The 24,721-nt window shown below is 46.3% G+C and overlaps 1 protein-coding gene, 1 long non-coding RNA gene and 1 pseudogene across 2 annotated transcripts; 2 read left to right on the forward strand and 1 right to left on the reverse strand.

Moving 5' to 3' along the window:
- Positions 1–830: 830 nt before the first annotated feature.
- On the forward strand, positions 831–1,766 carry LOC139834272 (uncharacterized). Its single transcript, XR_011750021.1, has 3 exons — positions 831–905; positions 986–1,090; positions 1,192–1,766. It is a non-coding gene; the product is annotated as an uncharacterized lncRNA (long non-coding RNA).
- An 8,491-nt stretch (positions 1,767–10,257) lies between these two features.
- LOC139834269 (uncharacterized) lies at positions 10,258–11,112 on the forward strand. The gene has a single exon (XM_071824763.1). It carries the CDS (start codon positions 10,379–10,381, stop codon positions 10,844–10,846), a length of 468 nt encoding a protein of 155 aa, XP_071680864.1. The 5' UTR covers positions 10,258–10,378; the 3' UTR covers positions 10,847–11,112.
- Positions 11,113–15,244: 4,132 nt separating this feature from the next.
- Positions 15,245–22,721, reverse strand: LOC139834271 (uncharacterized; annotated as a pseudogene).
- Between the last annotated feature and the right edge of the window lie 2,000 nt (positions 22,722–24,721).

The raw sequence follows: 24,721 nt of genomic DNA on the forward strand, positions 1-24,721 counted from the left end.
GACCGTTCAAAGTTCTCGACAAGACGCAACTGATTACGCCTTAGCTGAACGAGCATATCAGTTTGTTCAAGGGAAAGATTTGGTCGAGAATCTCAGGAAGGTACCAACATGTATGCGTAACTTGCATTCGTGGTACCTTAAGGCCTCAAAGGAAGGGATCGAGACTATCATGGTGCGAGTTAGGGAAGAGCACTACTTCCGGGAGTACCGTGTGAACGTTGACTTCGCCGAACTCTTTCGGTTATACAATCTCCGGGCCCTCGACAAATCAATCATCGATTGCTATTGTCTCGTAAGTGATTTATTTATTTAATTTGAGAAGTCGTTCATTGTCTGCAGATTATAATCTTTTGTGCGCTATATTATGCAGATCGAAGATGCTCGAATGCAAAAGGGACGATATCACAGACATTGGGTTCATTGACCCGAACACAATGCATGTCAAAACCATAGATGATCCCCTCTATAACAAGGATACACCGCAGACTTTGCTAAGGTTTTTGAAGCGACAACGTGACAAAAAGCTAATACTTTGGCCTTACAACTTCGAGTGAGTCTTACTGTCTTATAACACATTATATTTTGCTCACCGTATGTCAAAATTTTAACTAATGACTACATATTGAAACGTGCGTAGGTTTCACTTTATTCTTCTCGTCATCAGTTTGGAAATTGGAGAAGTTGAAGTCTTGGACTCACTAAGCAAAGAAAAGGATCTATACGTGTCTTGTTTTTTAATGCTCGAAGGTAATTTTAATTCTTATCGGTTTGTTTCGTTAATTTCCTGCTTTGAACTAATTGATGACTCTTTTATGCTTTTTCTTTTGTCGAGCAGCGTATGGCAAACTTTCATCAAGGAAGATACGTCCCGTGAATGGCCACCGAAGCTGCGATGGCGTGCGAAAGTAAGTAGTACTACCTAGGTCCACACACCTTTCAATTATCATACTTGACTATTGTTTGATTGAATTATATTCTTGTAAAGAAATGCCCGCAACAACCTCCGGGGACCGATCTCTGTGGATTCTTCGTTTGCGAGTACATCCGCAGAATTGTCAACGAGAGAACGAATAATGAAAGAAATAAAGAGGTACAAAAACAATCTTCACAAATTTGTTTTGTTATCATAAGTTGTGCTGAGTTTCAGTAATAGTTGTTTCATGTATTCATTTGTATCTTATTCTTTTATAGTTGGCAAGAAAGCGGAACAAGCTCTCAATTGATGACCGCTTCATAGCAATAGGCGAGGAATTGGCGGGATTTTTCCTTCGGGACGTCATACCACCACTCGCAGAGCACCACAATGAATGAAGATGTACATGTTACATATATCGTTGACTCGAAGAGTACCACTATGCTACATGTAATAGACATATATAGAGTACGCCTCGGAGAGCACCACTATGCATGAAGATCGATCTTCATGCATAGTGCTACTTAATTTGCGATCTCATGCAATAACATGTGTGTTATATTATATGCACCAACTTGCTATGCATCATCTTGATCTTCATGTACTACCTAAACCCAAACGCGTTTCTGGTGCATCGACGCGATATGAATCAAACCGATATCCCTAAACCTCTCCAAAACCCTAAAAAGCCAATTCTCTGCCGCGGCAGAGATTTGGGAAAATTCCCTGCCGCGGGGGGAACCTTTGGTACCGGTTCGTATTACCAACCGGTACCAAAGATCCTTAGCCCTGAGCTCTCCTGGTGGCCCACGTGGAGGCCCGTTTTATACCGGTTCGTAAGCAACCGGTACGAAAGAGGGGGGGGGCTTTAGTGCCGAATAATTTGTACCGGTTGCAAAACCGGTACGAATGGCCCTCTGGAACCGGTATAGATGAGCGTTTTTCTACTAGTGGATAATATGATATTTTGCGTTGGTGATGCTAGAGTTCTGTAAAATTACAAATTGTGAAGGTAGATAAAAATGCTCATAAATTGTTCTGTTATCAGATTGGTTCCTGGTTGCATATGGTTGTTAGCACCGTGCTAATCCCACCTGATCAACAGTCATTTGAAAAATTGCAGCATTTATTTTTGAAATATCAACTTGCTAAATTGCCTCAAGTTATGAAATTGTATTATATTACAGTGACTCCAGATCATATGCGTAGTAATCAGGGTTTCAAAGTTTTCATTATATGAACTCAAAAAACATTCTTTTAGTTTAGATAAAAAATTGTATGTATGTTTACATATTTCATTTGCTTGAAATATGTGTTTCCACAACAGCGCGTGACCTGCGCATGTCTGATTAGATATATTAATGCTATTTGTACACATCAATATTAGCATGATACTAAATAAGATACATATGTAATAGAATTGTGTTCATTAATGAATACGTGCATTGCACGTACACGATTACTAGTACTAAGAAAAGTTGCTCAATAGAAAGCTAAATAGCCTAAATAAAAACGAAAAGTGTATTTGACACATGAGCACTAGTGCTCCTGATTTTTTTAAATCATATTTTTTGGATTTCAAAAAATATGAAATTAAATGCCCACGCACATATAAACATTTTGAAGGTACAGTAGAAATTTTAGAGAAAAATGTGTTATATTTTAAGCCATACAAAAAAGACAAATTTCTGACAAATATGTACATCTATACGTAGCCACAAATTTTTTTTTTTCCTGTAGCTCAAAATACAATGCAATTTCTACCGAAACTTTGCATAAATATTAATAACATGTGTATGTATTCATGGAATAAATGTGATGATTTTTTGGAACATAGAAATACAGTTTTTAAATATTTTGAAAACTGCGAGCACTAGTGCTCATGTGCACCAAATTTGCTTCAAAAAAAAGGCTTTTAATAGATTAGGTCGAGCTTTTGGCCCTATGTTCTGGCTGAGCAGGTATGACTTCGGATTTGTACTGCACTCCTTCTTTTTCATGTTAGCTGTCAATGATTTAATACAAAATTATATTAGATCAGTACAAAATTATAAATCAGCGACAACATGCAGAAGATTGTTTGGATATTGGAAGCCAGCCCGCATGGCTTAGGGAACAAATTCTTTTCTTTTTGTGCAAATTCAGGGTTTTTGCTTACGGAACAAATTCTTGTGATCCCAGCATCCAGCAGGTTAGCGCTTAACGCTAGCACGTTAGTACTAGTTCTTTAGCGTTAAGCTGGATCAAAGTAGTAGTACTCTACGAGAAGAAGTGCGTTCAAATGAATTTGTCACGCTTTGCGTACGTGACGGTCCAGCAGATTAAAGCTCCAACTAACCAGACATGCACATCAATAATGCCGCAATCTCCATCAGGCGTATGATCGACCCGACGCGGCAGCAGACACGCCCTTTTGGAATAGAAAAGGAAAAGCTCTATTTTAGACGATGAATGCATAGATGCTCGGCAGTTTAAATCCTAAAGTCGAAGTCCCTATCTGTTGCACCCTGAACTATCAATTTTCCGGTTTAAGAGCATCTCTAACAGTAACCGAAAAAGTGGCCAAAACTAAAAAAAGTTCGGCGATAATACGGGTTCAGGCCGAAAGTGGGCCATAGCAGAGCCCGAACTCGCGGCTTGACCCATAAAACGAGTTGGGGGGCCCGAGAAGCTCGGCGGCCACCCGTATTAAAACAGGCAGCAGAGGGGAGTTCGGTTTCCAAACCCTACTCCCTCATCCCTCAGCCGCTACCACTCCCTCTGCCGTCGTCAGCTTCTTCTCCGACAAGCAACCCAGCTCGCAGCAGCCCCCATTCGCCCTAGCTCCGCGACGCCATGGCCTCGCGTGGTGGCTCAGCAGGGCGCGCCGCGGGATTGGGCGGCGGGGACTCGTCGCTGCGGCTCCCCGTGTTCCGCACGGACGCGGAACGCTGAAAGTTCAACTGGTCGGAGGGCGCGCGCAAGCGCAGCGCCCGCCGGTGGACGAAGTGGGGGCTCACGCCCCCAGGGAAGCTCGCGAAGTACGACAATGGCGGCGAGGGCTCGTCGTTAGGCGGTTCGAGTCGCCCACCGCGGCCACCTGTCTACGATAGCTCCGACGAGGAGGAGCTCGTCCCCGCGCGGGAGCCCATGTTCTCCACAGGAGATTACGTGCACGGCTCCGACGAGGAGGAGGCCGCGGTCACGCAGGTGGCTGCGATCTAGGCAGCGGAGGCCCGCGCGCGCTTCCGCCGGGAGGAGGCGGACACCGTCCGCCAAGTTCGTGAGTACGAGGCGACTCGCCGGGAGGATCGCGTCTACCGCGTCAAGCTCGAGATAGTCGAGCTTGACGCGGACGAGTGAAGCTCTTCACCGGCCTCCGCGTCGACGCCGTCCTCCGCCTCGACGCTCCGCCACCACCGGCACCACCGGCACCGCCGCGCGCAGAGGACAATCGGGCCGCATTTTGCTTCAATCTAGTTAGCGCGGTTAGGTGTAGTATGTAATTTAGGTTTGCTAAATCCGATTATGTAACTTATGATGCTCAATCGGAGCATCAAATGCCATCTATATATATGATCATCGACGAATTTCCCCGCGACATTTGAAATGCATTTTTTCACTTTGTGTTTTACGGGTTCTATTCTGCGTCAGCTGCAAAATCTTCATCCCCCATGTTTTCGAAAGAACTGAATTCATGTTTTTCGGTTCTGACTTTTTCGATTACTGTTAGAGATGCTCTAAGTATTGTGCTTGGTTGTCCAATCTGATCACCAACATCACGTACGCGAAAACTGTAGGCCCTAGTTGTCAGGAGGGAAAAGAAGGAGAAAAAAGAGAGTGCCTCTTTGAACCGGCCGAAAGCAACTAACGGTCGGTGTGGGTGAGGCCGTAGGAGATCAGGGACGAAGGAATCTTCCACAGTGGATTTCAGCGCCCTAATGAGAGAGTAGATTTTAATCCCGGTCGGGATCATTGCTTACCCACCAGTGCGAGAGGGTTCAGTTTAAACGGGGAATCAATAGTTTATGGTCCAAATGGCAGGAATATGATTTTAGGGTTTAAACCACCGAACCTACCTCTACGAATTTGGGGTTTGAAACAGACTTTGTTTCAGGTCATCTCCAGCGGCGCGACGCATTTCGGACGTCCAAAAGTGGTCGTGAGCGTCCGTTTGCGTCCCTCCGCGGACATATTTTGTCCGCTCGTCCGTTTGCGTTTGGGTGTGCTCCCACCGGGCGGCCCCTTTTTTGAATTGCAACATAGTACAAACATTGAAAGTATTACATAAAAATGCATAAAAACTATACAAAGTAGATCTATAGGCCTAGACTACTTGCTTCCTGACGGGCCGGCACCGTCGTTGCGTCGCTCCGTCACCTGCTTCTCCGCCGCCTCCCGCGCGGCCGCTATGGCTCGGTGCGCCGCCGCGTCCTCTTGCGAGCACCGGCTCCGGCCCTCGCGTTGGCGGCCTCGTCCTTGAGCGTCTCGAAAGACTCGACGAGGGCCCGCTGCTCCGCCGCCCTCTCCTCCGGCGTCGGGCGCATCGGGGTCATCGGATGACCAAGATATTTCCGAGTCGGAGTCCTCGGCCGCAGCGGCGACCGCGAGCCCTGCGCTGTTCCAGCTCGGCGTCCAATGCCGCGTGGCCCGCCAGCTCCTCCTCTGCTTCCTGCGCCGCGAGTGCCAGGGCCGCGGCGTCCCTGACCGGGTCGAGGAGGTCGCCCGTGCTGTCGTTAGAGTCGAACTCCTCGGAGGAGCTCGACGCCGGAGGAGGTGGAGTGGGAGGTGAAGGTGGAGGTGGAGGCGCGGCAGCCTGGCCGCGTCTGGCGCTGCTCATGGTGGATCTGCTTGAGAGGAAGCGGCGCTACGGCAGCGGCGGCTAGGGTTTGTGGAGAGGAGGTGCTCATGGTGACCCCTGTATATATAGGCTATAGCGCGGAGGCAGGGCGACGGCCGCGCCACGCGTGGCATCGCCATTACTACGTGCGCAGAGGTAGGCGACGGCCGCGAGCCACGCGAGGCATCGCCATTAACGCGGCCGCAGACTGCCGAAGCGACGCCTCGGTGCCAGTACTGGCGGAGAAGACGCATCAACGCTGCGCACGCTCGCGGAAGCCGAGGCACTTCATTAAGCGGCCCTGCAAAGGCTGCAGCGCGCCGGCCGGAAGTAATGCCGCGGAAGACGAAGCAGTTGTGCCGCTGCCAGGCGGGCCCGTGCGAGTACCGAGCGGACATTTTCCGCGACCGCCGAGTGTCCGCGGAGACGCAAATCTGGCGCATATTTGGGCCAGGTTTGCGTCCCCGCGGACGGCCCGGTCACTTTACGTCGCCCCGCTGGAGGTGGTGCCAGACGTATTTGCGGTCACGGCGGACACAAACGGTGGCAACGGACGCTGGAGATGCCCTCGCTAGGAAACTTTTTAGTTGTGAGGAAGATGCTCCTGCCATGCTAGATACAAGAACGCACGGACAGAGACAACCACCTGCACAGTGCACACCTGCTCGCGCCAGCGCTGATGCGCACGCGCGTGTACGTCCTTTCCGGAGCACCCACACGACCGGGCGACTGTACGTACGCTACGCTACGCGGCCGTAGGTAGGGCGCGCTGGCAAACGCTCGAGACCGGCGGCAGAGCAAAAAGCCGGCGAGGCTCCAGCCTAGCTCCCGCGACAGGACGATACTGAAGCGATGTAAAGCGGCCGTGCCGGCTCTGATCAGGCCGAGCACGCCAGCCGCGCGCTCAGTTCGCCGGTCGCTCCTTCGTCCACGACCACCCGGAATTAAATTGAAAACTTGTCTATGTTCAAAACATAAACTAGTACGTAGAAGCTGCCCCAAATGAACGTCACCTTGAAATCCATGTTGCTTTGTACCACGAGCTATCCCATTCCGGTTTAGTTTGAACCCTGGCATGTTTGGTGCACTAGGAATGTGACAATCTCCACCGGGATTGCACGCCTGACATTTGTACCCTACTTCTTTTTGAGAAGGATTACTGCGTTTATATTAAACCTCTGAAAAGTCAAGAGCTAACCAAGATACAATAACAGCCGGTGAAACACCCAGCCATGTCTTACAAGTTACAATACTTGTTATCGCATCTATCCTCTAACACATGTGCAACCTCGTTCGCAGTACGACGCATCGTACGCACCGAGTACTTCTCGAAACTCCGAGAATAGATTTGCTCTCCGCCACAAATCTTCCTCCTCTCCCACCTCACTTTCTCCTAGCTTGGTGACGGGCACCATCGTTACATTGGAGGCGATGTTCCCAACCAATGGTGGAGCTAGCAGGGTGGAAGGGTTGGCACACCCTACTCTAACATTTGGCCCAACTCACATGTCTTGTCTTTATTGGAAAATAAGAAAAAAAAAGGTAAAAAAGGACCTACCCATGTAAGGTCTACCTCACCTTAGCAAAATGGGTTGGATTCACCACTCACCAACAACATCCGGCCTAGGGTAAGAGGAGGACTGAGAGCCTTCCCCGCCGAGGCAGACCACCCATGTTATAAATGTGCATAACCTCACCATCCGGGCCACAGGTCCGTGGATCCCCTTATGGTGTCGAGGCGCGCCACCTCGTTGAGCTCCAAGACGAGTGATGGGGGGTGACACACGCAGATGAGGCGGAGCACAGTACCAGAGCCAACACATATATAGTGGGAAATTAAGAAAAAAAAAATAGATGTGACGGCGACTAAACCTTGTTGGATTGCTGCCTCCGCCCGTCACATGGGGCAGCACATGCACGTTCCCGTGGTGAGCATGGAGGGAGCCATAGATGAATAAAAAAAAGCATGTTTTTGGCTCTACGTGTGGGCAACGCGGGTGTCACAGAGTCCACGAAGAGTCCCTGCAAGCGCTTGCTCCCTAGCACATACCATGCGCCATTTTCATCCTTGTGGGGGAGGTCATCTTAATTAATTAGTAAGAGTTGCAATTATTCAGTTTTTTAAGTAGAAAACTGGCCAAAATTCAAAATAGATCAGGATTTTATAGTATAATTTAGTGTACAAACGGATAGGAATTCCAGTTCGTGTTCATTTCGTCCAACCTCTGCAATTTCTAGTGAACTTTTTCTAATTTGAAGTATAGTAAAAGAGTACGTACGTGGCCCCGGGATATGGAATTGTGGCAGGGCTGCGGCCGACTAGGGAGGAGGCGCCGTGGCGTGCCGCCGGATCAGTCGTGGTCGCGGTCGCGCGCACTTGTGCGCTCGGGTGGACCGGGGTGCGAGTGGTCTTGCCATGCCATGCCACGAGGGGACACCGTACGGGCGGCGCTTTATCGGAGCGCGCGCGCCGCGGACCGTCTCTCTCAGTTCAGTACTCCCAGGCCAGTAGCTGCAACTGCAGCTGCAGCGTGCCGTCGACGGCGGTGCGACCGTGGGGAATTGCCGTGCCGCCCACCGGTGGACGCGCGCATGTGTGTCTCTCCTCTCAGGTGGTGCGCAACGAGGCGCGCGGCCCCGGGATATGGAAATTGTGCCATACGACCTGCACATGCATGCATGCTGCTTTCCAGATGATTTGTGCACGGCACGCATAAAACTTTGGATCCGAGGCACGCCGGGTTTCGGTGCTTTCCAACTGCATTGAGATTCGTATTACCAAATGAGTTGAAACTCTTATTTCACATGGGTTGTAGCCGAGGACAATAGCTCGGACCATTGAATTGTTTCATGATTTAACCTGACCGAGAAATAAACTGGGTGTCTCTACCACTCAGCCGACTGATATTAAATTTATGTCTCAGTCGAATTACATCAACGTATTTTAATGCGAAGTCGAATCAAACAAGTTCAAACAAATTTAACATATAAACTAGGAGAACAAACACGAGAACAAACAAATTTTAAATTAATTAATTTTTATACTTCTTGTTAGAAGGTACTGCCTCGTCATCCTCACGGACACGCCTCTTGCTCGTCACCTCCTCTGAAGAGGTACTGCCGGTCGATGCGTCTGATGGGTTTGAGTTTCCCTCCAACGAGTGGTTATTGGGGTCTTCCTCGTCGTCGGTGAACGGATGACGAGCCTCCACATGCGTATGCGCCCTCGCCCGGGCCCTTGCCTCCTTCCTTGCCGCCGCCGCGTCGTCGGCCGCCTCCAGCGCCGCTAGCCGTGCCCACCAACGACGCCCCTTCCTCCTCGCCCTCCGTCGGCGGGGAGCTAGGGTTGCTTTGCGTGGCAACCCTATCCCACCAATGCTGCCATCTCAGCGGCTTCACCTTGATGTCGGTGTCCGATGGCAACGACATGTTGCTCATGGTGGCTAGCCGGTGTTGGAGAAGAAGAAGAATGACAGTCGGTTGGAGATGAATTAGAGAAGGCGCAGGGGTTTTATTCAGCGGGGATTAATGGCGGCGCGTATAAGAGGTCTGCGATTGCTCTTCCACGGCGGTTCGGCGCTCCATTTTGGCGGTTGGCGTGTCAATCGGCGCGATTGCCCTCCCCGGTAGTTGTTCTGCTTTAATTCGTCGGCTCGAGCTAGGGTCGTTGCCAGACGGGCCGTGGGAGAAGCTAGCGGACACTCGACGTCCGCGAAGATGCAAACGTGCCACATATTTGCGCCGCGCTTGCGTCTCCACGGACGCTCTGGACACGATACGTCGACCCGCTGAAGCAAGGTGCAGGCGCATTTCGGATCCGCGCGAACACAAATGGTCGCGCAGTATCCGTTTGTGTCACCCCGTTGGAGATGTCCTTAAGGTCTTTTTCCAACCTACCCTCGCTATGGTAGTGCCTTATATCTACATTTGTCATTATTAGCGATGGTTGCTGCTCTAAAACGCTAGTCATTTGAGCCCTTAGCAGGACGACTTTACTCTATCTACTACAATAAGATTTACCGCGACAAGTTTTGCCCAACTCATGCTAGTGTCTATTGCCGTCGCTACGTGGGTCGAGTACCTATTTGTAATTTTATTATTTCTTTGTTTATTTGTACTACTCCTATCAGTATAGTTTAACACGCATGCATGAGTTTAAGATAAACTTTGACCACTAATTTAGTTTACAAAATATAAATTGCATATCTATACCATACGATTCATATTCAAAAAAGTTCTAACAATATAATTTCTGTGACGTATAATTCATATTCTATTGATCAGGAGAAAATACTAGTATTGATGATTATTAATAAAGAGATTAAATATCCGTAAAAACAAAATTTAATGTAGGTCTCCTGCTCCCTGCTCCTACCCAACCGAACCAATAACGCAAAAGCCCTCACTTCCTTCCAGGTTCCAGCCGCACGCTCCTCTACTCCACCATCGGATCTGCCACGCTCCCCCCATTACTGTACGGCACCCAAACCCAACGCAGCTCCGCTACCATCCGCGAAGCAACCTGCCCGAACCTGCTGGCTGCTGCCGATATATAGGACGCACACGCTCGCACCACCACACGGCCACCATTGATTTCCAGCGTAAAGTAACCACTTTTGAGTTTTGAGTAAGCAACTAAGCAAGCCATGGCTGCGGTGGGCAAGCTGGGCAAGGCCAAGGAGGCGGACGCGGCGCGGTGCAGGAGGCACCCGAGCCACCGGCATGCGGCGGGCGTGTGCCCCTTCTGCCTCAGCGACCGGCTCTCGCGCCTCTCCGCCGCGGCTAAGGCTGCCAACGATGCCTCCGCCTCCTCGTCGGCGTCGTCACCGCGCTCGTCAGGCGGGGAGAGCGTCGCGTCGGCGCCGCCGCCCTGTCGCGAGACGAGGCGGGCGAGGCTGGGGATGCTGATGCAGCAGGAGGAGGCGGCCGCGGGTGACCGTCACGGCGGCCAGGAGAAGGCGCCGGTGGACGCCGAGGAGAAGAAGCCGGCCAAGAGGAGCAACTTCTGGGCGAGGCTGCAGCAGGGGAGGAGCTGGTACAGGAGGGACGGTTGCTCGCTGGCGCACTCCAAGGCGGCCGGCCACAAGACCGCCAAGCGGGCGCCGCTGTTCTGAACTCCGGCGCACGGTGCAGCGAGCTGTTCCGCACTCCGCCGAGGCGCGTGCAGTTGGTTCTTCTTCGTGGAATCTTGGTCGTCTGCTGCACTCACGTCTGCGTTGCTGGTTACCTGCCCGCTGCCGCTGGCAACTTTCCGGTAGTACTGTAGTCCGTTGTTCTATTGGTTTGTGCCTGTTGTTGCGTGGTTGTTGGAAGGACAGCCTAATGGCTCGTCCAATTTTGTATAGATCTCCATGGAAAGAACCGGTGACAGTTCTCTTGACATGCTGACGAGATTCACTACTAGCTCTGTACTAAATTGCAGCTCGGCTCATTAGTTCGTCAATGTTGTAGTTCTGTTCGAAAGTTCAGTTGGTTGACGTGTGTTTTAATCGGGACACGCGTGTTTGCTTTGTTCAGAGGCAGGAAAATACAAAAGTAGGTTGTTTTAGTTGTAAAGTAGGTTGCATTACTTAATGCTTCCTCCGATTCCTTTTAATTGCTTCAGATTTAGTACAACTTTACACACCCCGTCGTGTTTGCTTTCATAGAGCAATGCCGGGCGTCCATCGTCTAATGGGAAGCCCAAAAATCGGTTGTTCTTCGCGCTATACGATCGTGATCCGACGTCCGAAATCAACCGCAACGTAATTTTTGCATTTGCCCCCGCGATTTTCGGAAACTCAAACACAATCCCAATCTCTCCCAATTAAACTGAAAGGTATCACGATCTTCCCAATATTTACAACAAAATTGACTCGAACTGAGTATTACAACAAAATCTATCACTCAGCTTACAAAAAATATATACTATTACAACAAAAATTTCATAACAAAATTTTAAAAATAATGTTATAAAAAGTGGTTAAACAACAACTATTTTGCTCCAGGTTGGCTAACGATAAAATTCGATAGAAATTACAACAAAAATTGATGTCTATTACAACAAAAAGAACATGTGTTTGTGGGTATGACAAAAAGTTAAGAATAATAAATTTGCTACAAATTTATTTACAACAAAAATCACCAAATATTTTAATAAAAACTATAGACGATTACAACAAAAATCACAAACTTGTGACAAACATCTCGGTAAATATTACAACATCTCATGTGTGCTTTGGTTACAAAACTTGTACGCCTTTGTTATAAAAATTACTAACTTATTCAACATCGAGAAAATCATAGGATTTTTTTTGTCAATAGTGAACTAGATTCCACCAAAACGGCGTTGCATGCATTCTACCTTTTTAAGAGTAGTTACTAGCATATGTTAGAGCATCCCCACTCGTTGGCGCTCCCCACGCCCAAATCCGGCGAAATTTTCGTCCGGATTGGAGGAAGATTTGGCGTGGGGAGGAGTAGTTTCCCAGTCGTGTGCTCCCCAAGCGGCGTTTCTCGGGGAAAAAGAGGATGGCTCGGGGAATCCGGACGAAAGAGGAGACACGTGGGCGTGGGCGGTTGGTTTAGCTTCATCCGGAGTCCCCGGGAGACCCCCGGGAAACCGAGGATGGCATGGGGAGTCCGGACGAAAATAGGCTCAAATCCGGACCAAAACGAGGAACCGGGGGCCTGACTGGGCCGTTTTTCGCCGTCCGGATGAAAAAAAGTGGCCGTGGGGGGCTCTGTGGGGAGACGAGTGGAGATGCTCTTAGCTTTTGAGAGAGAGAGAGAGAGAGAACTAGCAGATGGTGGTCCAACATTAGCTAACCTACGGGTGCACATGGGCTGGTGGGCTTGGCCAAGAAATAATGAGCGGAAGGTGGTCTAGACAGGAGCGAACGCGCAACCTAGGCACGACCGATCTCCGCACGCGATCGGTCGGCCGATAAAGAGCGTTTCCCATGCCGAAAAGTTACATTACCATTCCTTTGGGAATCTAAAAGCAGTTTGGTAGGATAGTAGTATACAGAGTTGGGTTGTAACATCCCAATATTTTCAAAAATTAAAAGTGCATGCATTCATATCATTCTTGCATTAAGTGCATCATATAAAAGGTGGTGCACCGCCGGCGGTTGACGGGCCTTGCGGGGGATCCATAGCAGCGAGATCCGGCCGCGTCGTTGCCGGGAAGGGCGGGGCGGAGGAGATCGGGCGGCGGCGGCGGTTGGGTTTCGCTGAAACCCTTCCCCCGCAGTGGAGGGGAGAATACTGGTTTTGCTCTCTATTCCCCTTCTTACCCTTCACAAGTAGGGGGCGAAGAGCCGCCCCGTAGCCAAAACTGGGAAAATCGATAGGGGGCTGATTTACGGGGTCTGCTAGACGGCCGGGTAGAGCCCTACCCCGTATTTCGGCGGTTATTTTACGAGTTTGGCTTTTCTAAGGGGTCTGTTAGACATGCTATAAGTGTATATAGACTTATATATCTTGCTGTTGGTCGTAGATACCCACTGGGTATCCTTAGATTTCAGAAACTAGGTGTATATAAGTCAGATTCAATCATGATTGGCATTTGACTATGTTGGAGTTGACTATGTTGGAGGGAGAATTCCAGGCCTTTCAAGCATGAGCGTAGCTTTGTTCCAGGGCATCCTTACAAGATTGCAAGGAAGGGCAGCGGAAAATATGATCTGCCCAGAACTGTCACACAGAATCATACCAGCGCCAGGAGTACCATCTCCCAGGTGAAAACCTTTTGTGTGACCTTCGTTGGTCATACTAACAGTCAGGGCCGGCCCTGACATTTCAGGGGCCCGGTGCAGAACAATAAAAGGGGCCATATATACACATAAAAAGACGATTTTTGATAATTTCAATAGAAACTTAATGGAGTGCCGCTACTACCCTATTCCCCTTGCTCCCTTTCTTCAACCTTTAGCCTCTCTCTAAAACTTATACTGATTGGGAAATGAGGAAAGAGAAGTAGAGAAGTGGTGAAGAAATCAAATCGAAGTGGATGAACAAGAACGACTAACCTAGAAAAATATATAGGAGAGATTGTACTAACAATTGCAAATCCAAGAGGGATTTCTTGGGAATCAATGAATCATAATCTCTTCCTCTATTAGTTCCTTCAAGATAGCTAAAAATCTTGACGAGAAAGAGCCGCCCCATCGTTGGCGCCTCGACGATGATCGGGAAACGAAAAAGCATAACGAAGAGGAGAGGAGAGAAATCGATGCGATGAGCCGATGAGGGACGGGAAGACACAGGCCTAGAATAGAGTCAACCGGCTCGTCTACTTTTTCTACAGCGATCTGCATTCGTACATGTAGTACATGCAATGCTTCAAAGGCCTTCTATGATAGGGCACATGAGCTCATTTTTGATTGGGAAAAAAAAAGGTCCAAGTGAATAGCATTGCAGCTGTATCAAACTTTCATCAGGGGGCCTAGCGATCGGGAGGCCCAGTGCGGCCGCACCGAATGCACCGGCTCAGCGCCGGGCCTGCTAACATTGTTTCGGTATTGTTATTTTTTTTTAAAACGGAGGCAAAAGTTTTGTTTCATTCATTCATTAAGAAGAAGGTGCCCGATTTTTAGGAGAAAACCGGGCAAAAACCACCAACAACAGTGCCAAAGCACACCCAAGACCACGCACCCCGCCACAAGGGCACTCCCAGCCATCCTGGCTACCCACAAAAGCTAAGAAGTTCAAGCCGGTCTAAGCCAAACAGATGACTCCTCGAAGAGTGACCAGCAGCTTCGCTTCTGGCAATGAGCCTCGGAGAGGAGATGTGCAGGACAAACGTCGAATAGGACCTTCACCGGACCGCCCCTCGAAGGTCATCGTACACCGCCCGAGGGTGGCTTCGACTTCACATCAAGAAGAGACCACCTCGAAGACATTCGAACACGCCGGAACGGAGCCGACTAACATGACCTTGCCGCAACCAGACCTTGGTCACCACCATCGCCGTTGCCTCTCAAGTCTCCACCCGGAAGACCCGCATCTCCGGTTGACCTCCTGCCAACCCAGATGCCCTGTGTGTCGAGGCGCAGGAGGGCGCGAAGGGGATCATCAACTTCAAGATGACGCCCTCAAGAGGGGGCACGATGAAGGATCGACGCCGTCGTCCGATCCCGCGGGATCTAGGCTTTCGCCCGAAGATTTGCCCTCAAGAGGGGGCACGACGAAGGATCGACGCCGCCGACGAATGTTTCTGCATTGTTATCATGATGAAGGCATTGCATGAGAATTGCCCAGTCCTGTTTTCCAAGGATAAAACCCGTGATCAAGTCTTTGACTGAATCTGCGTCGCTACCCTTCCTTTTAGAGAAGCTTCTCATGATTTGTGTTCTTTTCTTTTCTTTGCAAATGCTCATGACCCGCGTGTTGTCACGATAATAGTTGATGTCATTGTTGGTTATTGTCCCCTTAGATCTTGGTTCTTTTTCATTTAATAATTTGACTGTGTGTATTCTTGATGTCTACAGTTGTTTATGATATTGAGCTGTTGCAGAGAAAGAGTAATTGATATTTCTGGATATTAAAATATTACCCTTTATCGCGAAAAAGAAAAACTGGCATTGTACTGCTACCGCCGAGCATACTGGTCCTAGGATCTCTTGCCCAGTGAAGCTAACATTTGGTGCACATAAATGCTTTTCCTTTTTCAGAGACCATCAAGAACTGCTTAAGTTCATGATTACATGCTTCGCCATTTAAGGCGAATCTCTGAACTACTTTCTACGCCTTTGCTTTCTATTTGGTGATCCTGTACTGTACACTAGTCACAGAGGGCCGGCGCTGATCCTCCTTGTTGAAAGGAAAAAAGATCTGCACACTAGCTTTTCTATACCTTCCGCAACATTTTTGGAGGGAATGGACAAGCTGTATCTCCTCTTCTGCAGCTACAGCTCTCCAGTTCTTCACAAGCTGAGCTTTCATATTCTAACTTTGGATATGTCAAACTACCTTGTCGGTCATCAAATTGTTCAACTCGTGTCAATCGTGTTGTCATCCTCATCAAGGTAATCCACCTGTGGAATGCTTTTGCTTGAGTGCCGTTTTAATCCCTCGAATATCTCGTCTAGCGACTCTGAAGAAGTAGATGAGCTCGTACGTGATAGGCTCGAAGGAAGCAACTTCTTGAAACTCGCGTTCGATCTGAAACTCTGAAATCCCGCCTTCATCGAGGCCCATCTAGATGTGACCCCAGCTGATGGCTCTGCTTCTACACTAACAGGAGATGGTTTTTAGAGTTCCCTGCTTCGACCAAAATAGAGGTGGAATGTGTTTCTTTCTGCACTTGCTTAACTGACTGATGACTGCTGGGACTAGGATGTTCCCTAATGGAAGAATATTTATGGTCAACATTGACACCATATTTCGACTCGACTACTCCTTCACTTTTAGCAGGATGCACTGTTACTTTCATCCCCACAATCTCTGCAGCCTGTTGAAAACAAATAGAAGAGTGAAATAAGAGTGAGGCCTCAAAGCACCCTAACATTCCAACTCTAAACATTCCTGAGAGACAAGCAGACGCCTAGAGAAACGAAACTAGAGTTGTAAGGCCATCGCTGGAAAATGGCCAATCATGCAGGCAAATGAATTCACACCTGTAGCACGTTTCCAGATTCAACGTCTTTGCTTACAGAACTGAAGTTTCTTGCCAATGGAGTAACCTGCTCACCGAGTTTACGCGCTTGTTCAATCCAAGATCTTTCTGCAGATGAAACAAAGCATATTCAGGCAATATCTGATAGGAAAAGCTTGTGACTGAGCAACAGGCTTGACTGAGAAAAAGCATAAATCAAAGATTAGATCAGCCAAACAGTGTCGAAACAACAGTGATATTTAGACGTCGAACTATACTCTGTAAATGGGTTGAGTACGTGCATCATTTCGATGCAAGGGATCTTCCAAAAAAATCTTCTATCCTATTTAAATTGCCTAAAAAAAAGCTATTCCTTCTTTTTCTGTAAAACGGTTTTACCAGTAGTTTAACTGACATGGTAAATCGTAGATTTCCAATAAGTTAGAAACACCAGATTATTTATGTTGCTGCCAATTCAGTTAAATTTTTATTCGCAGAGGACTGCTATACCGAAATCCCATAAGAGCAAGAGGTAGGAACAAGCGTTTGTGGAGTAGCAAGAAAAGGTACCAGCCTAGATACATGATGATCCTTACCTTTCTGCAGAATAAACACCCCAGATGGATCAAATCCGTCCATATCTTCTTCTTCCTCGGTCCAGAATTTAAACCTTTTCCAGCTTCCAAAAATTTCAAACAGATATCCAAAGAAATTACCAGCGACTAGTATGGTATAAACAACCATAATGAGTGGATAAATTCTGTTGAAGTTCCTCCCGAAGAAAGGAACCGCATCATCGATGCTCCCCATCCTCTGCAGAATAATAATACAAAGCGATTATTAATCCAGCGGTTAACTAGGACTTATTTTTGATGTATTTTTGGCATCTACTCCTTTGCATTTTCAGATGGTTGATCTTTATATCGACTTTAGTTGATCCGTGAGTTGTAATAAGAATAATACTTACTGGTTATGAATAAGGAAATAAAGCAGCCATATGCATCATTTTGATGCAGAGGCAGGGGTAAAACCCCCATTTCGAAAAAAACTAGGACTTATTTATCAGGTAAACAGTAAGCTTGAAAAAAATAAGTGGCGTAATGTTTCCTTCCAATATATGAACTAATAATCCTATAATGGGTAATAATTTTCTATGTTAGAATTTCCTTTTTTTCCTCCAAATAATGAGTGATAATAAAAGACTATTGTTGCTTTTATATTCCTTGTTTTTGTGTCCTTATGAATAAAAAACTATTCATGAGGAAGATTGGTTAAAATCTACATCTTTGAATCATAGTAGTTACATAAGAGTGTGGTAATAAGATACAGCAAAGAAACATATCAGAACTATTACCTTCTCAAAAGTAGTTCTAACATCCCCACCAAGATGAACGAGATTCAGAAAGTTGTAAGAGATAGCTGGAGCATATCTTGCAACCATTCTGGAAAAAATACATTTGATGCAAAAGTTATGATGGATTGCAAAAAAAAAGTTGGATGATGCACTTGAAACACCAAATGGTAGGAAATTGGAACACTTACGAGCAGATCATAAGCAGGCTGACGGAACTGGTTTGTCTTGGAGTAAGTGAATAGACCACCATCATCCCAATCCTAAAGAGCGGATAATATGTGCAAATGCACATATACAGCAACGGAGCAAATGCAACAACCTGTTAAGTGTTATTAGGAAAGCGTTAAAATTAATATATCAAAGGTCATTCCTTTGATGATGAATGTACAAGCAAGTAAAAGGGATATGCATGTGACTAAACAATCCAGCAAAGAAACTTATGTTCACATAAAAGCAGACTTTTTAAATGTACACATGTAGTTTGGCTCCAAACTGGAGGAAATATTTCAGATTCTACTTCAAACAGAACAAGGAAATTTTAACACTTGAATTGGCCAGTTTCTTACCTGGACTAGAACTTCTTGCTTTCCTGCAGCATTTATAAGAATGGAAAAAAGTGACAAATGAACACCAGTTGACAGTAAAGTGGCCTCAGCCAACAGTATGGCAGTTGAGATGCAGCCAAGGAGTACAGCAAGAACTTTCAGAAGTCGCTTTCTCAGCATACAACGCCAAATGAACTCTGAAAATGTGAAGGTCTTCGCACATCAGTTCCATGAATAATTGATATGTCAGGGATATTAACTCAAAAATATTGGTGTGTACATGATAAATTCAGGGAATGGCTGTAAAAGATCCTTTGACATCGACATACTGTACTGTTTTGTGTAAGAGAGCTATGTAGGTCCTGCATTCTCTTGTTTTGATTAGCCTTTGACCAAAAGAAATTATCTAATCCTGTGAAGGTTATCTACTTATGCATCAATTGACTGTGATATTGGTCTTCACTACAATGCTTGCAGGACTGCCAGAAGATGGTAGCTGGAGCGACGAAGTTAGAGTCGGTTATCAGGATAATCCTGTGACGGTTATCTACTTATGCATCAATTGACTGTGATATTGGTCTTCACTACAGTGCTTGCAGGACTACCAGAAGATGGTGGCTGGCGGCACGAAGTTAGAGTCAGTTATCAGGATAATTATGTCCCATTTTAGGTGGCGTATGAAGTATAGGCCTTGTCAATTGTAATTTAGGTGGCCTGCCAGACCTATTGCTTTTTTTTTGTAATTCAGTGAATTTGTAAGAAAAGGTTGGCTTGTGCACCTATGGTGCAGAAGACAGGAGAGATCTTTCTGTTCCATGATATAAAAAAAAAAACATGGTTTATTCATATGCACCTGCAGTTTGGCACTTCATGAATGAATGTCAGGTTCCTGGGTATGGTAACTTCACCTAGTAGCTTGTGTAAGGCATTTTCAGTTGTTACATTGGTAAAGAGAGATTACAAGATATTTCAAATCTGGATTGTCGGAGCATACCTATATGGTCAAGGAAGGACCCTAGTGTGCCTGATCGACTTTCCCTTATACCTGATACATATTTCCTGTAAGAACAAAGATAAAGTAAATTACCAATGCTTCAAGCTGATCTCTCGAAGATTTGGCATCGAGATAACTCATAATCAGACTGCAATGCCATCTGATTGTTGCAGTGCGGGTAATGTTAAGAAGTAACTCATAAAGTATATTTTGCTCAGAGACACATGGTTTATCAACTACTAAGTCTTCATCTAGACAAACACAGTTCTGAAATACTCATGTTAGCACTTTTCAAGCAAGTGCATCTAATGGTTCAATCAGGCTCATTTTAAGAATATCTGCAAAATGTCAAACATTTGAGTATGAGTTCTAGAAAAAGTATCTGTTTTTATGTCATTCACTGATTTCAACTACATGATAACAAAGCCAACCAAAATGGATTCATGTATATACAGTAGTGAAATAGCCACTATCATCCTCAGTGCAACAGGGAATCGAATTGGCTGAGCATTTTGTGGCGGTGCAAATACCACAAAATTTTCCCCCAGCCTAGGTTATCACAGTATATTTTTTTTCAAAAAGGGTTATCACAGTATATGGTTAAACAGGGCATAACATTCATCAAAATGCTCCAAAGATTTCTCATGGAGTTGTATTACGACGTTAATTATCAGTTTTCTGGACACACTGACAGTCTGACACAAAGATTTTTCTGTAAAAAAATCATTACGCACCATCCATATGCATCATGTTGCTCGTAGTTTGTAACTGTGTCCTCCAGTTCAAGGGCTTCCATGACAGCGGTTGTATAATTGCTGCAAAACAATCCAATACAGTTAAACAGTTACAACTAAGAGATGCAAAATATGGTTCCGTGTATACAATATTCTACATTGATGTGAAGTTTTGTTTTCGAACTGCCAGTAGTTATTCACAATAGTTTACTCATATAAATGCAGTAACAAATACCAAATGTACAGGTTAAGCATATTGTACCTTTTACACCTACAGTACTCCTCATGTGCTCTCCTAAGTCGACGTCGAAGTTCAGCCATTGTTTTTTCGTCAGTATCATAATCCATATCATTTTCTTCTAATTTTCCACCAGAAATCTTGACCAGTGGGTCATCTCTCAGCTGAGAAAAAATATTTGAGACTAAGAGTTATTATGAATAATTGCAATATGGAAATGCCGATTTGTAGCGGGGCCTGGTCATCCATACCATTTGAGCCAGCATATTATCAATAATATCCATATAAGGCCTTACTGGGTCACGCTTGGACATTTGTTTCGATGTGGCTTGAACAACCTTAAACAAAGAAAGAAACAGGCCTTTAGCAGAATGCAATGATCATGAGATGACAGTTCAAGAACCCAGAGAAGCACATACAGCAATTGTGTTGCAATATTCTTCGTGAGCATTGACAAGTTTTACATCCATCTTTGCAACTATGTGAGAGAGAACTTTTTGGCGGCGATTCCAGTTAGCATTTTTCCATATATCCTTTGGAATTTCGCTCAATCCAAAACCAAGAAGAAAGGCACCTGTCACTAGTCCAAAGGTATTTGAGCATGCCATGGCCAAGCCCAAAATAGCACCACCCCTGCAACAATAGCATTTTTTTTCAAGTTGACACAGTGAATAGAAAGTTGAACCTATTATCCAGCCATCACAAAATGGACCAAAAAACAAGAAAAAAAATTGGTGGGAAGGATCGAAATAGTTCAAACTGGATAATGTTCCTTTTATTTTTCTGAATTCAAACTGGATAAAGTTCAAATGACAAGTTGATAAAAGTTATAAGAGAAGTTAATTAAAACTGTAATACAGTGGCTATTTGTTCCACTTGAGAGCGTCCAAAACAGTTCAAATCAGACATACAATTGAACTAGATGCGCGTATTAGATGGTTAGTGAGATACATAAGCTCAGTAGACATTCAAAACATGTGTGCATACCAATCGTGACGCATGATCATAATCAGAATGACTCCGAAAAAGCCGATAGCTCCCACAATTTCATAATAGAGCAAGTTGGCTCTGATACTGGTTTTCAACCTTTCCTTAACAGTGAAATCTCCAGCATCCTCATAGCCACGGATGGTAGGAACGACAACCCTGCTCAGATGAACAGAATTGGGCATGAGAATAGTGTGAAATGTTTTAGTTAGACAAACAATCTAACTGCTGAAAACTGAAAGAGAGTTTTGCAACAAAAAGTGGTGCAGCCGAAAAACATTGTGCACTTAAGCAACTGAGGTAAGAAGTTTTGATAGTAATTGTGTAACTTCATTATAAAAATAGCAACATAAAAAAAAACCACAGGATTTCGTCATGCTGCCTACGAAATATAATTTGAGGTCAATATAAAATTTGGTGAAGTTGACAGAAAATTTTGGTCAAATCGTTAAACTATTCAGACTGACGAAGCGGCGGCGCTCAAGAAGGCTAAGTACATGTAGCATTGACTAAATTGGGCAATTGGAAACAAAGGAGGCAGTTTCAGACAACTTGCATGTCATGAAAAGGACATTTCAAGTTTTCACCTTATCATTAGCCCTGGAGGCTGGACCCTGGTTACCACACACGCAAGTTATAGTGATGAGCTGACATACCATGCTAGTATAAATGAGCTCCAATAAGACCAGCTCCAAAAGAATCCAACGTCACCCTTCTGGTCGCCGGTAATTGTCTGAAGGTCAGGTAAATGGAATAGGAGGTCAGGATTCAGAAGCAGGATAGAAGGATACGTTTGTACCAACTGCGACGACCAGTCCAAACCTAGTTTTAGTTGATAGTATATCTTAAGTTGCCGGAACAGGCAAACTCCTCAAGCCATATATGCCCATGGGGCGACTAATTCCACAATCAAAATCATCCCGTTGCTTGTGTTGAACTTTTCACGCTTCCGTGTCTTGCTACCAACATTGCAAACACGCAGATGAAATGATGAATTCGCACACGCGACCACATTTTCGCTTGTATATCCTGGAGCGCGCCCACGACAGGATTCGCGTGAGCGAGTGATTCACCGTAATCGCTACTCTGCAGATGCGCTTCGCAGAACCACCGCAGTGAACGCAAAACCTATACGCGCACGATGCGAACAACCTAGTTTCTCGAATCGCCGAAATGGCAATTACCAACTAAATTGCACAGCAACGCACTAAGCAAAGCAAGGAGCAGCAGACAGCAGCGTGGTGCCGGGGATGGGAGGAGGGAGCGTCGGGATCGCACCGTGTAGATGTCTGCGGGGACGAGGATGACGAAGGAGAGGGAGCAGAGCCAGGCGTATCCGACGGTGGCGAGGACGTAGAGCGGCACGGCGGGGCCGGCGAAGTAGCGCAGCGTGGCGGCCACCAGCCCGGCCGTCAGGGGCAGCGATATCAGGTAGAAGACCCACATCTCTCCGCTCCGCTAAGCTCTCCGTCCGCCGCCGCCGCCGCCTCGTCTCGCGTGCGCCGCCGCGTCGACTGGGGTGGCGGAGGGCGGGATGACCGAGTTGGTGCGGCGTGGCACTGGCAGCCTCGTCAGGAACGGGGCTTCAGGGGTTAAAAAGCGTGGGCGCGTACGCGGAGCTGGGTGGAGAGTTGGTGGGACCTGACCAGTTCAGCGGCTGACATGGCCGGGAAGTGGGCCCGGCCCGCTATCTTTGGCCCATTTGACGTAAGCACACGCACTCGCGCAGCCCGTTGGACTTGGACCGCTTCCACGTAACTCAGTATATAATATTATGAGGCTGATATGTGGGTCCAACCTCCACCTCAGCTCTATGTCCACATATGCTGCCAACTCAGCACTTACAAATGGGCCTCACTTGTCAGATTTGCAATCAGCACCGTGCGAAAACACAATTAGACAAGAATTGGATCAATCTGTTATGACATGTCCCCAGAAGTGGTATTTACTTGTGAAAATTATCAAAGATGGTACCATCCTATAACCGGTGCCCCAATTGTAGTATGTATATGTAATTTACTCAGTCTCAACACCGGTAATGGCCTTTGATATCATTTGGTTGCGTGGTTCATTAGGTGCCATATAATAATAATAATAATAATAATAATAATAATATCTCTGTAAATAAAAGTATGTTGCAAGTTTTTTAGAATTTTGATGTATCTAGACACTCTATAGTGTATAGATACATATAATTTTTGACAAATCTTTGACATCCTTTTATAGACGAAGGAAGGAAGTAGAGTAAATACTTTCTTAATACTTCCTCTACCTCTAAAAAAAGCTGAACAACTTTGAACTTATATAGATACATTTTAATTAAGATCTCGTATATCTACAAAAAGTTGAGCAAGATTGCATTGCTATCATGTGACGGCCAAATGTACCAGAACCCGTAAAAATCCTTTCATCGTGCGTGCGGTCGTTTTCGACTTTGGAATTTGGGTTAGCGATAACAAAGTTTCAGTTTCAGACAAGTAGCAACCCCGGACCGTGTCAAGGAAAGGATGTTACCTGCTGGGCGCAGATAGCATGCGTCATCATCGCCAAGCGTGTATTGACAATGCGCATGGTGGGTGCAGACCGGATCAACATGTAAAGATATTTTTTAAGAAAAAAACTAACATGTAAAGAGATTACTGTCGACTTGGTTTCAGGCTGCTGCTTAATAATTGGTAGTAATCGTTCTAGGCAGAGGAGACGACTTCGATCGTCTGGTCCGCGCTAACGAGTCCTGGTGACAAAACTGTAACCATCAATTTGTGAATGCGTCTCCTCCGAGTACAGTACAAATATTGGCATAGCGACTTTTATGGTTGGCAGTTTGGCACCATGGTTCATTGTGTAAAATGTACCCAGCAAGTTTACATTGTTTTAGTAAGGATCCATCTAGCTAAATGGTTCATATAATATGTCAAGTAACCAACTTATTATCACCGAAATACTAGTAAAGACCCCCTCTGGGTGAATGGTCCATATATAGTTCAGCTTAACCACGACCTGATCTTAGCACATAAAAGCTCAGTTGAAGTAGATGCTTTGAATTATTATTATTTTTGCTTTAAGGCCATATATATATTATTTGATACACCCTGTTGTGGGTATACTTTATGGGTGTACCATCGACAGTGCCTAGATCCGGCAAGCCCGGGTGGCCCACGGACGGTGATGTGGCATGTGGCACATCGGGCGGCTCAATTGCTGTTGATCACGAAGGATGAAGTTCAGCCTACGATCAGGAAGCCGGATCCTAACCGACCTTCGGAGGAGGCCGGATCCGTAGAGTCCCATGTGGAACCCGGATCCAGTACGACGTAGATGGAAGGCGGATCCTTGACCTACACGGTAAGATATTGTACCATAGTTAGGCAACTTGTAATCCGGCTAGGACTCTCCATGTAAATCCTAGATCTGTGCGCCTTTATAAGCCGGATCCCGGGAGCCCTAGAGGCAGAACCACAACTCGTTGTAACAACGCGAAAGCGCGCAGATAATTCCAGACAAGCAGCAGTAGGCCTTGCCATCGTGCAGGTGGTCCGAAGCTGGGTAAATCGCGTA

Source organism: Lolium perenne, unplaced genomic scaffold (assembly GCF_019359855.2).
Source record: "Lolium perenne isolate Kyuss_39 unplaced genomic scaffold, Kyuss_2.0 unplaced12, whole genome shotgun sequence".
NCBI lineage: Eukaryota > Viridiplantae > Streptophyta > Magnoliopsida > Poales > Poaceae > Lolium > Lolium perenne.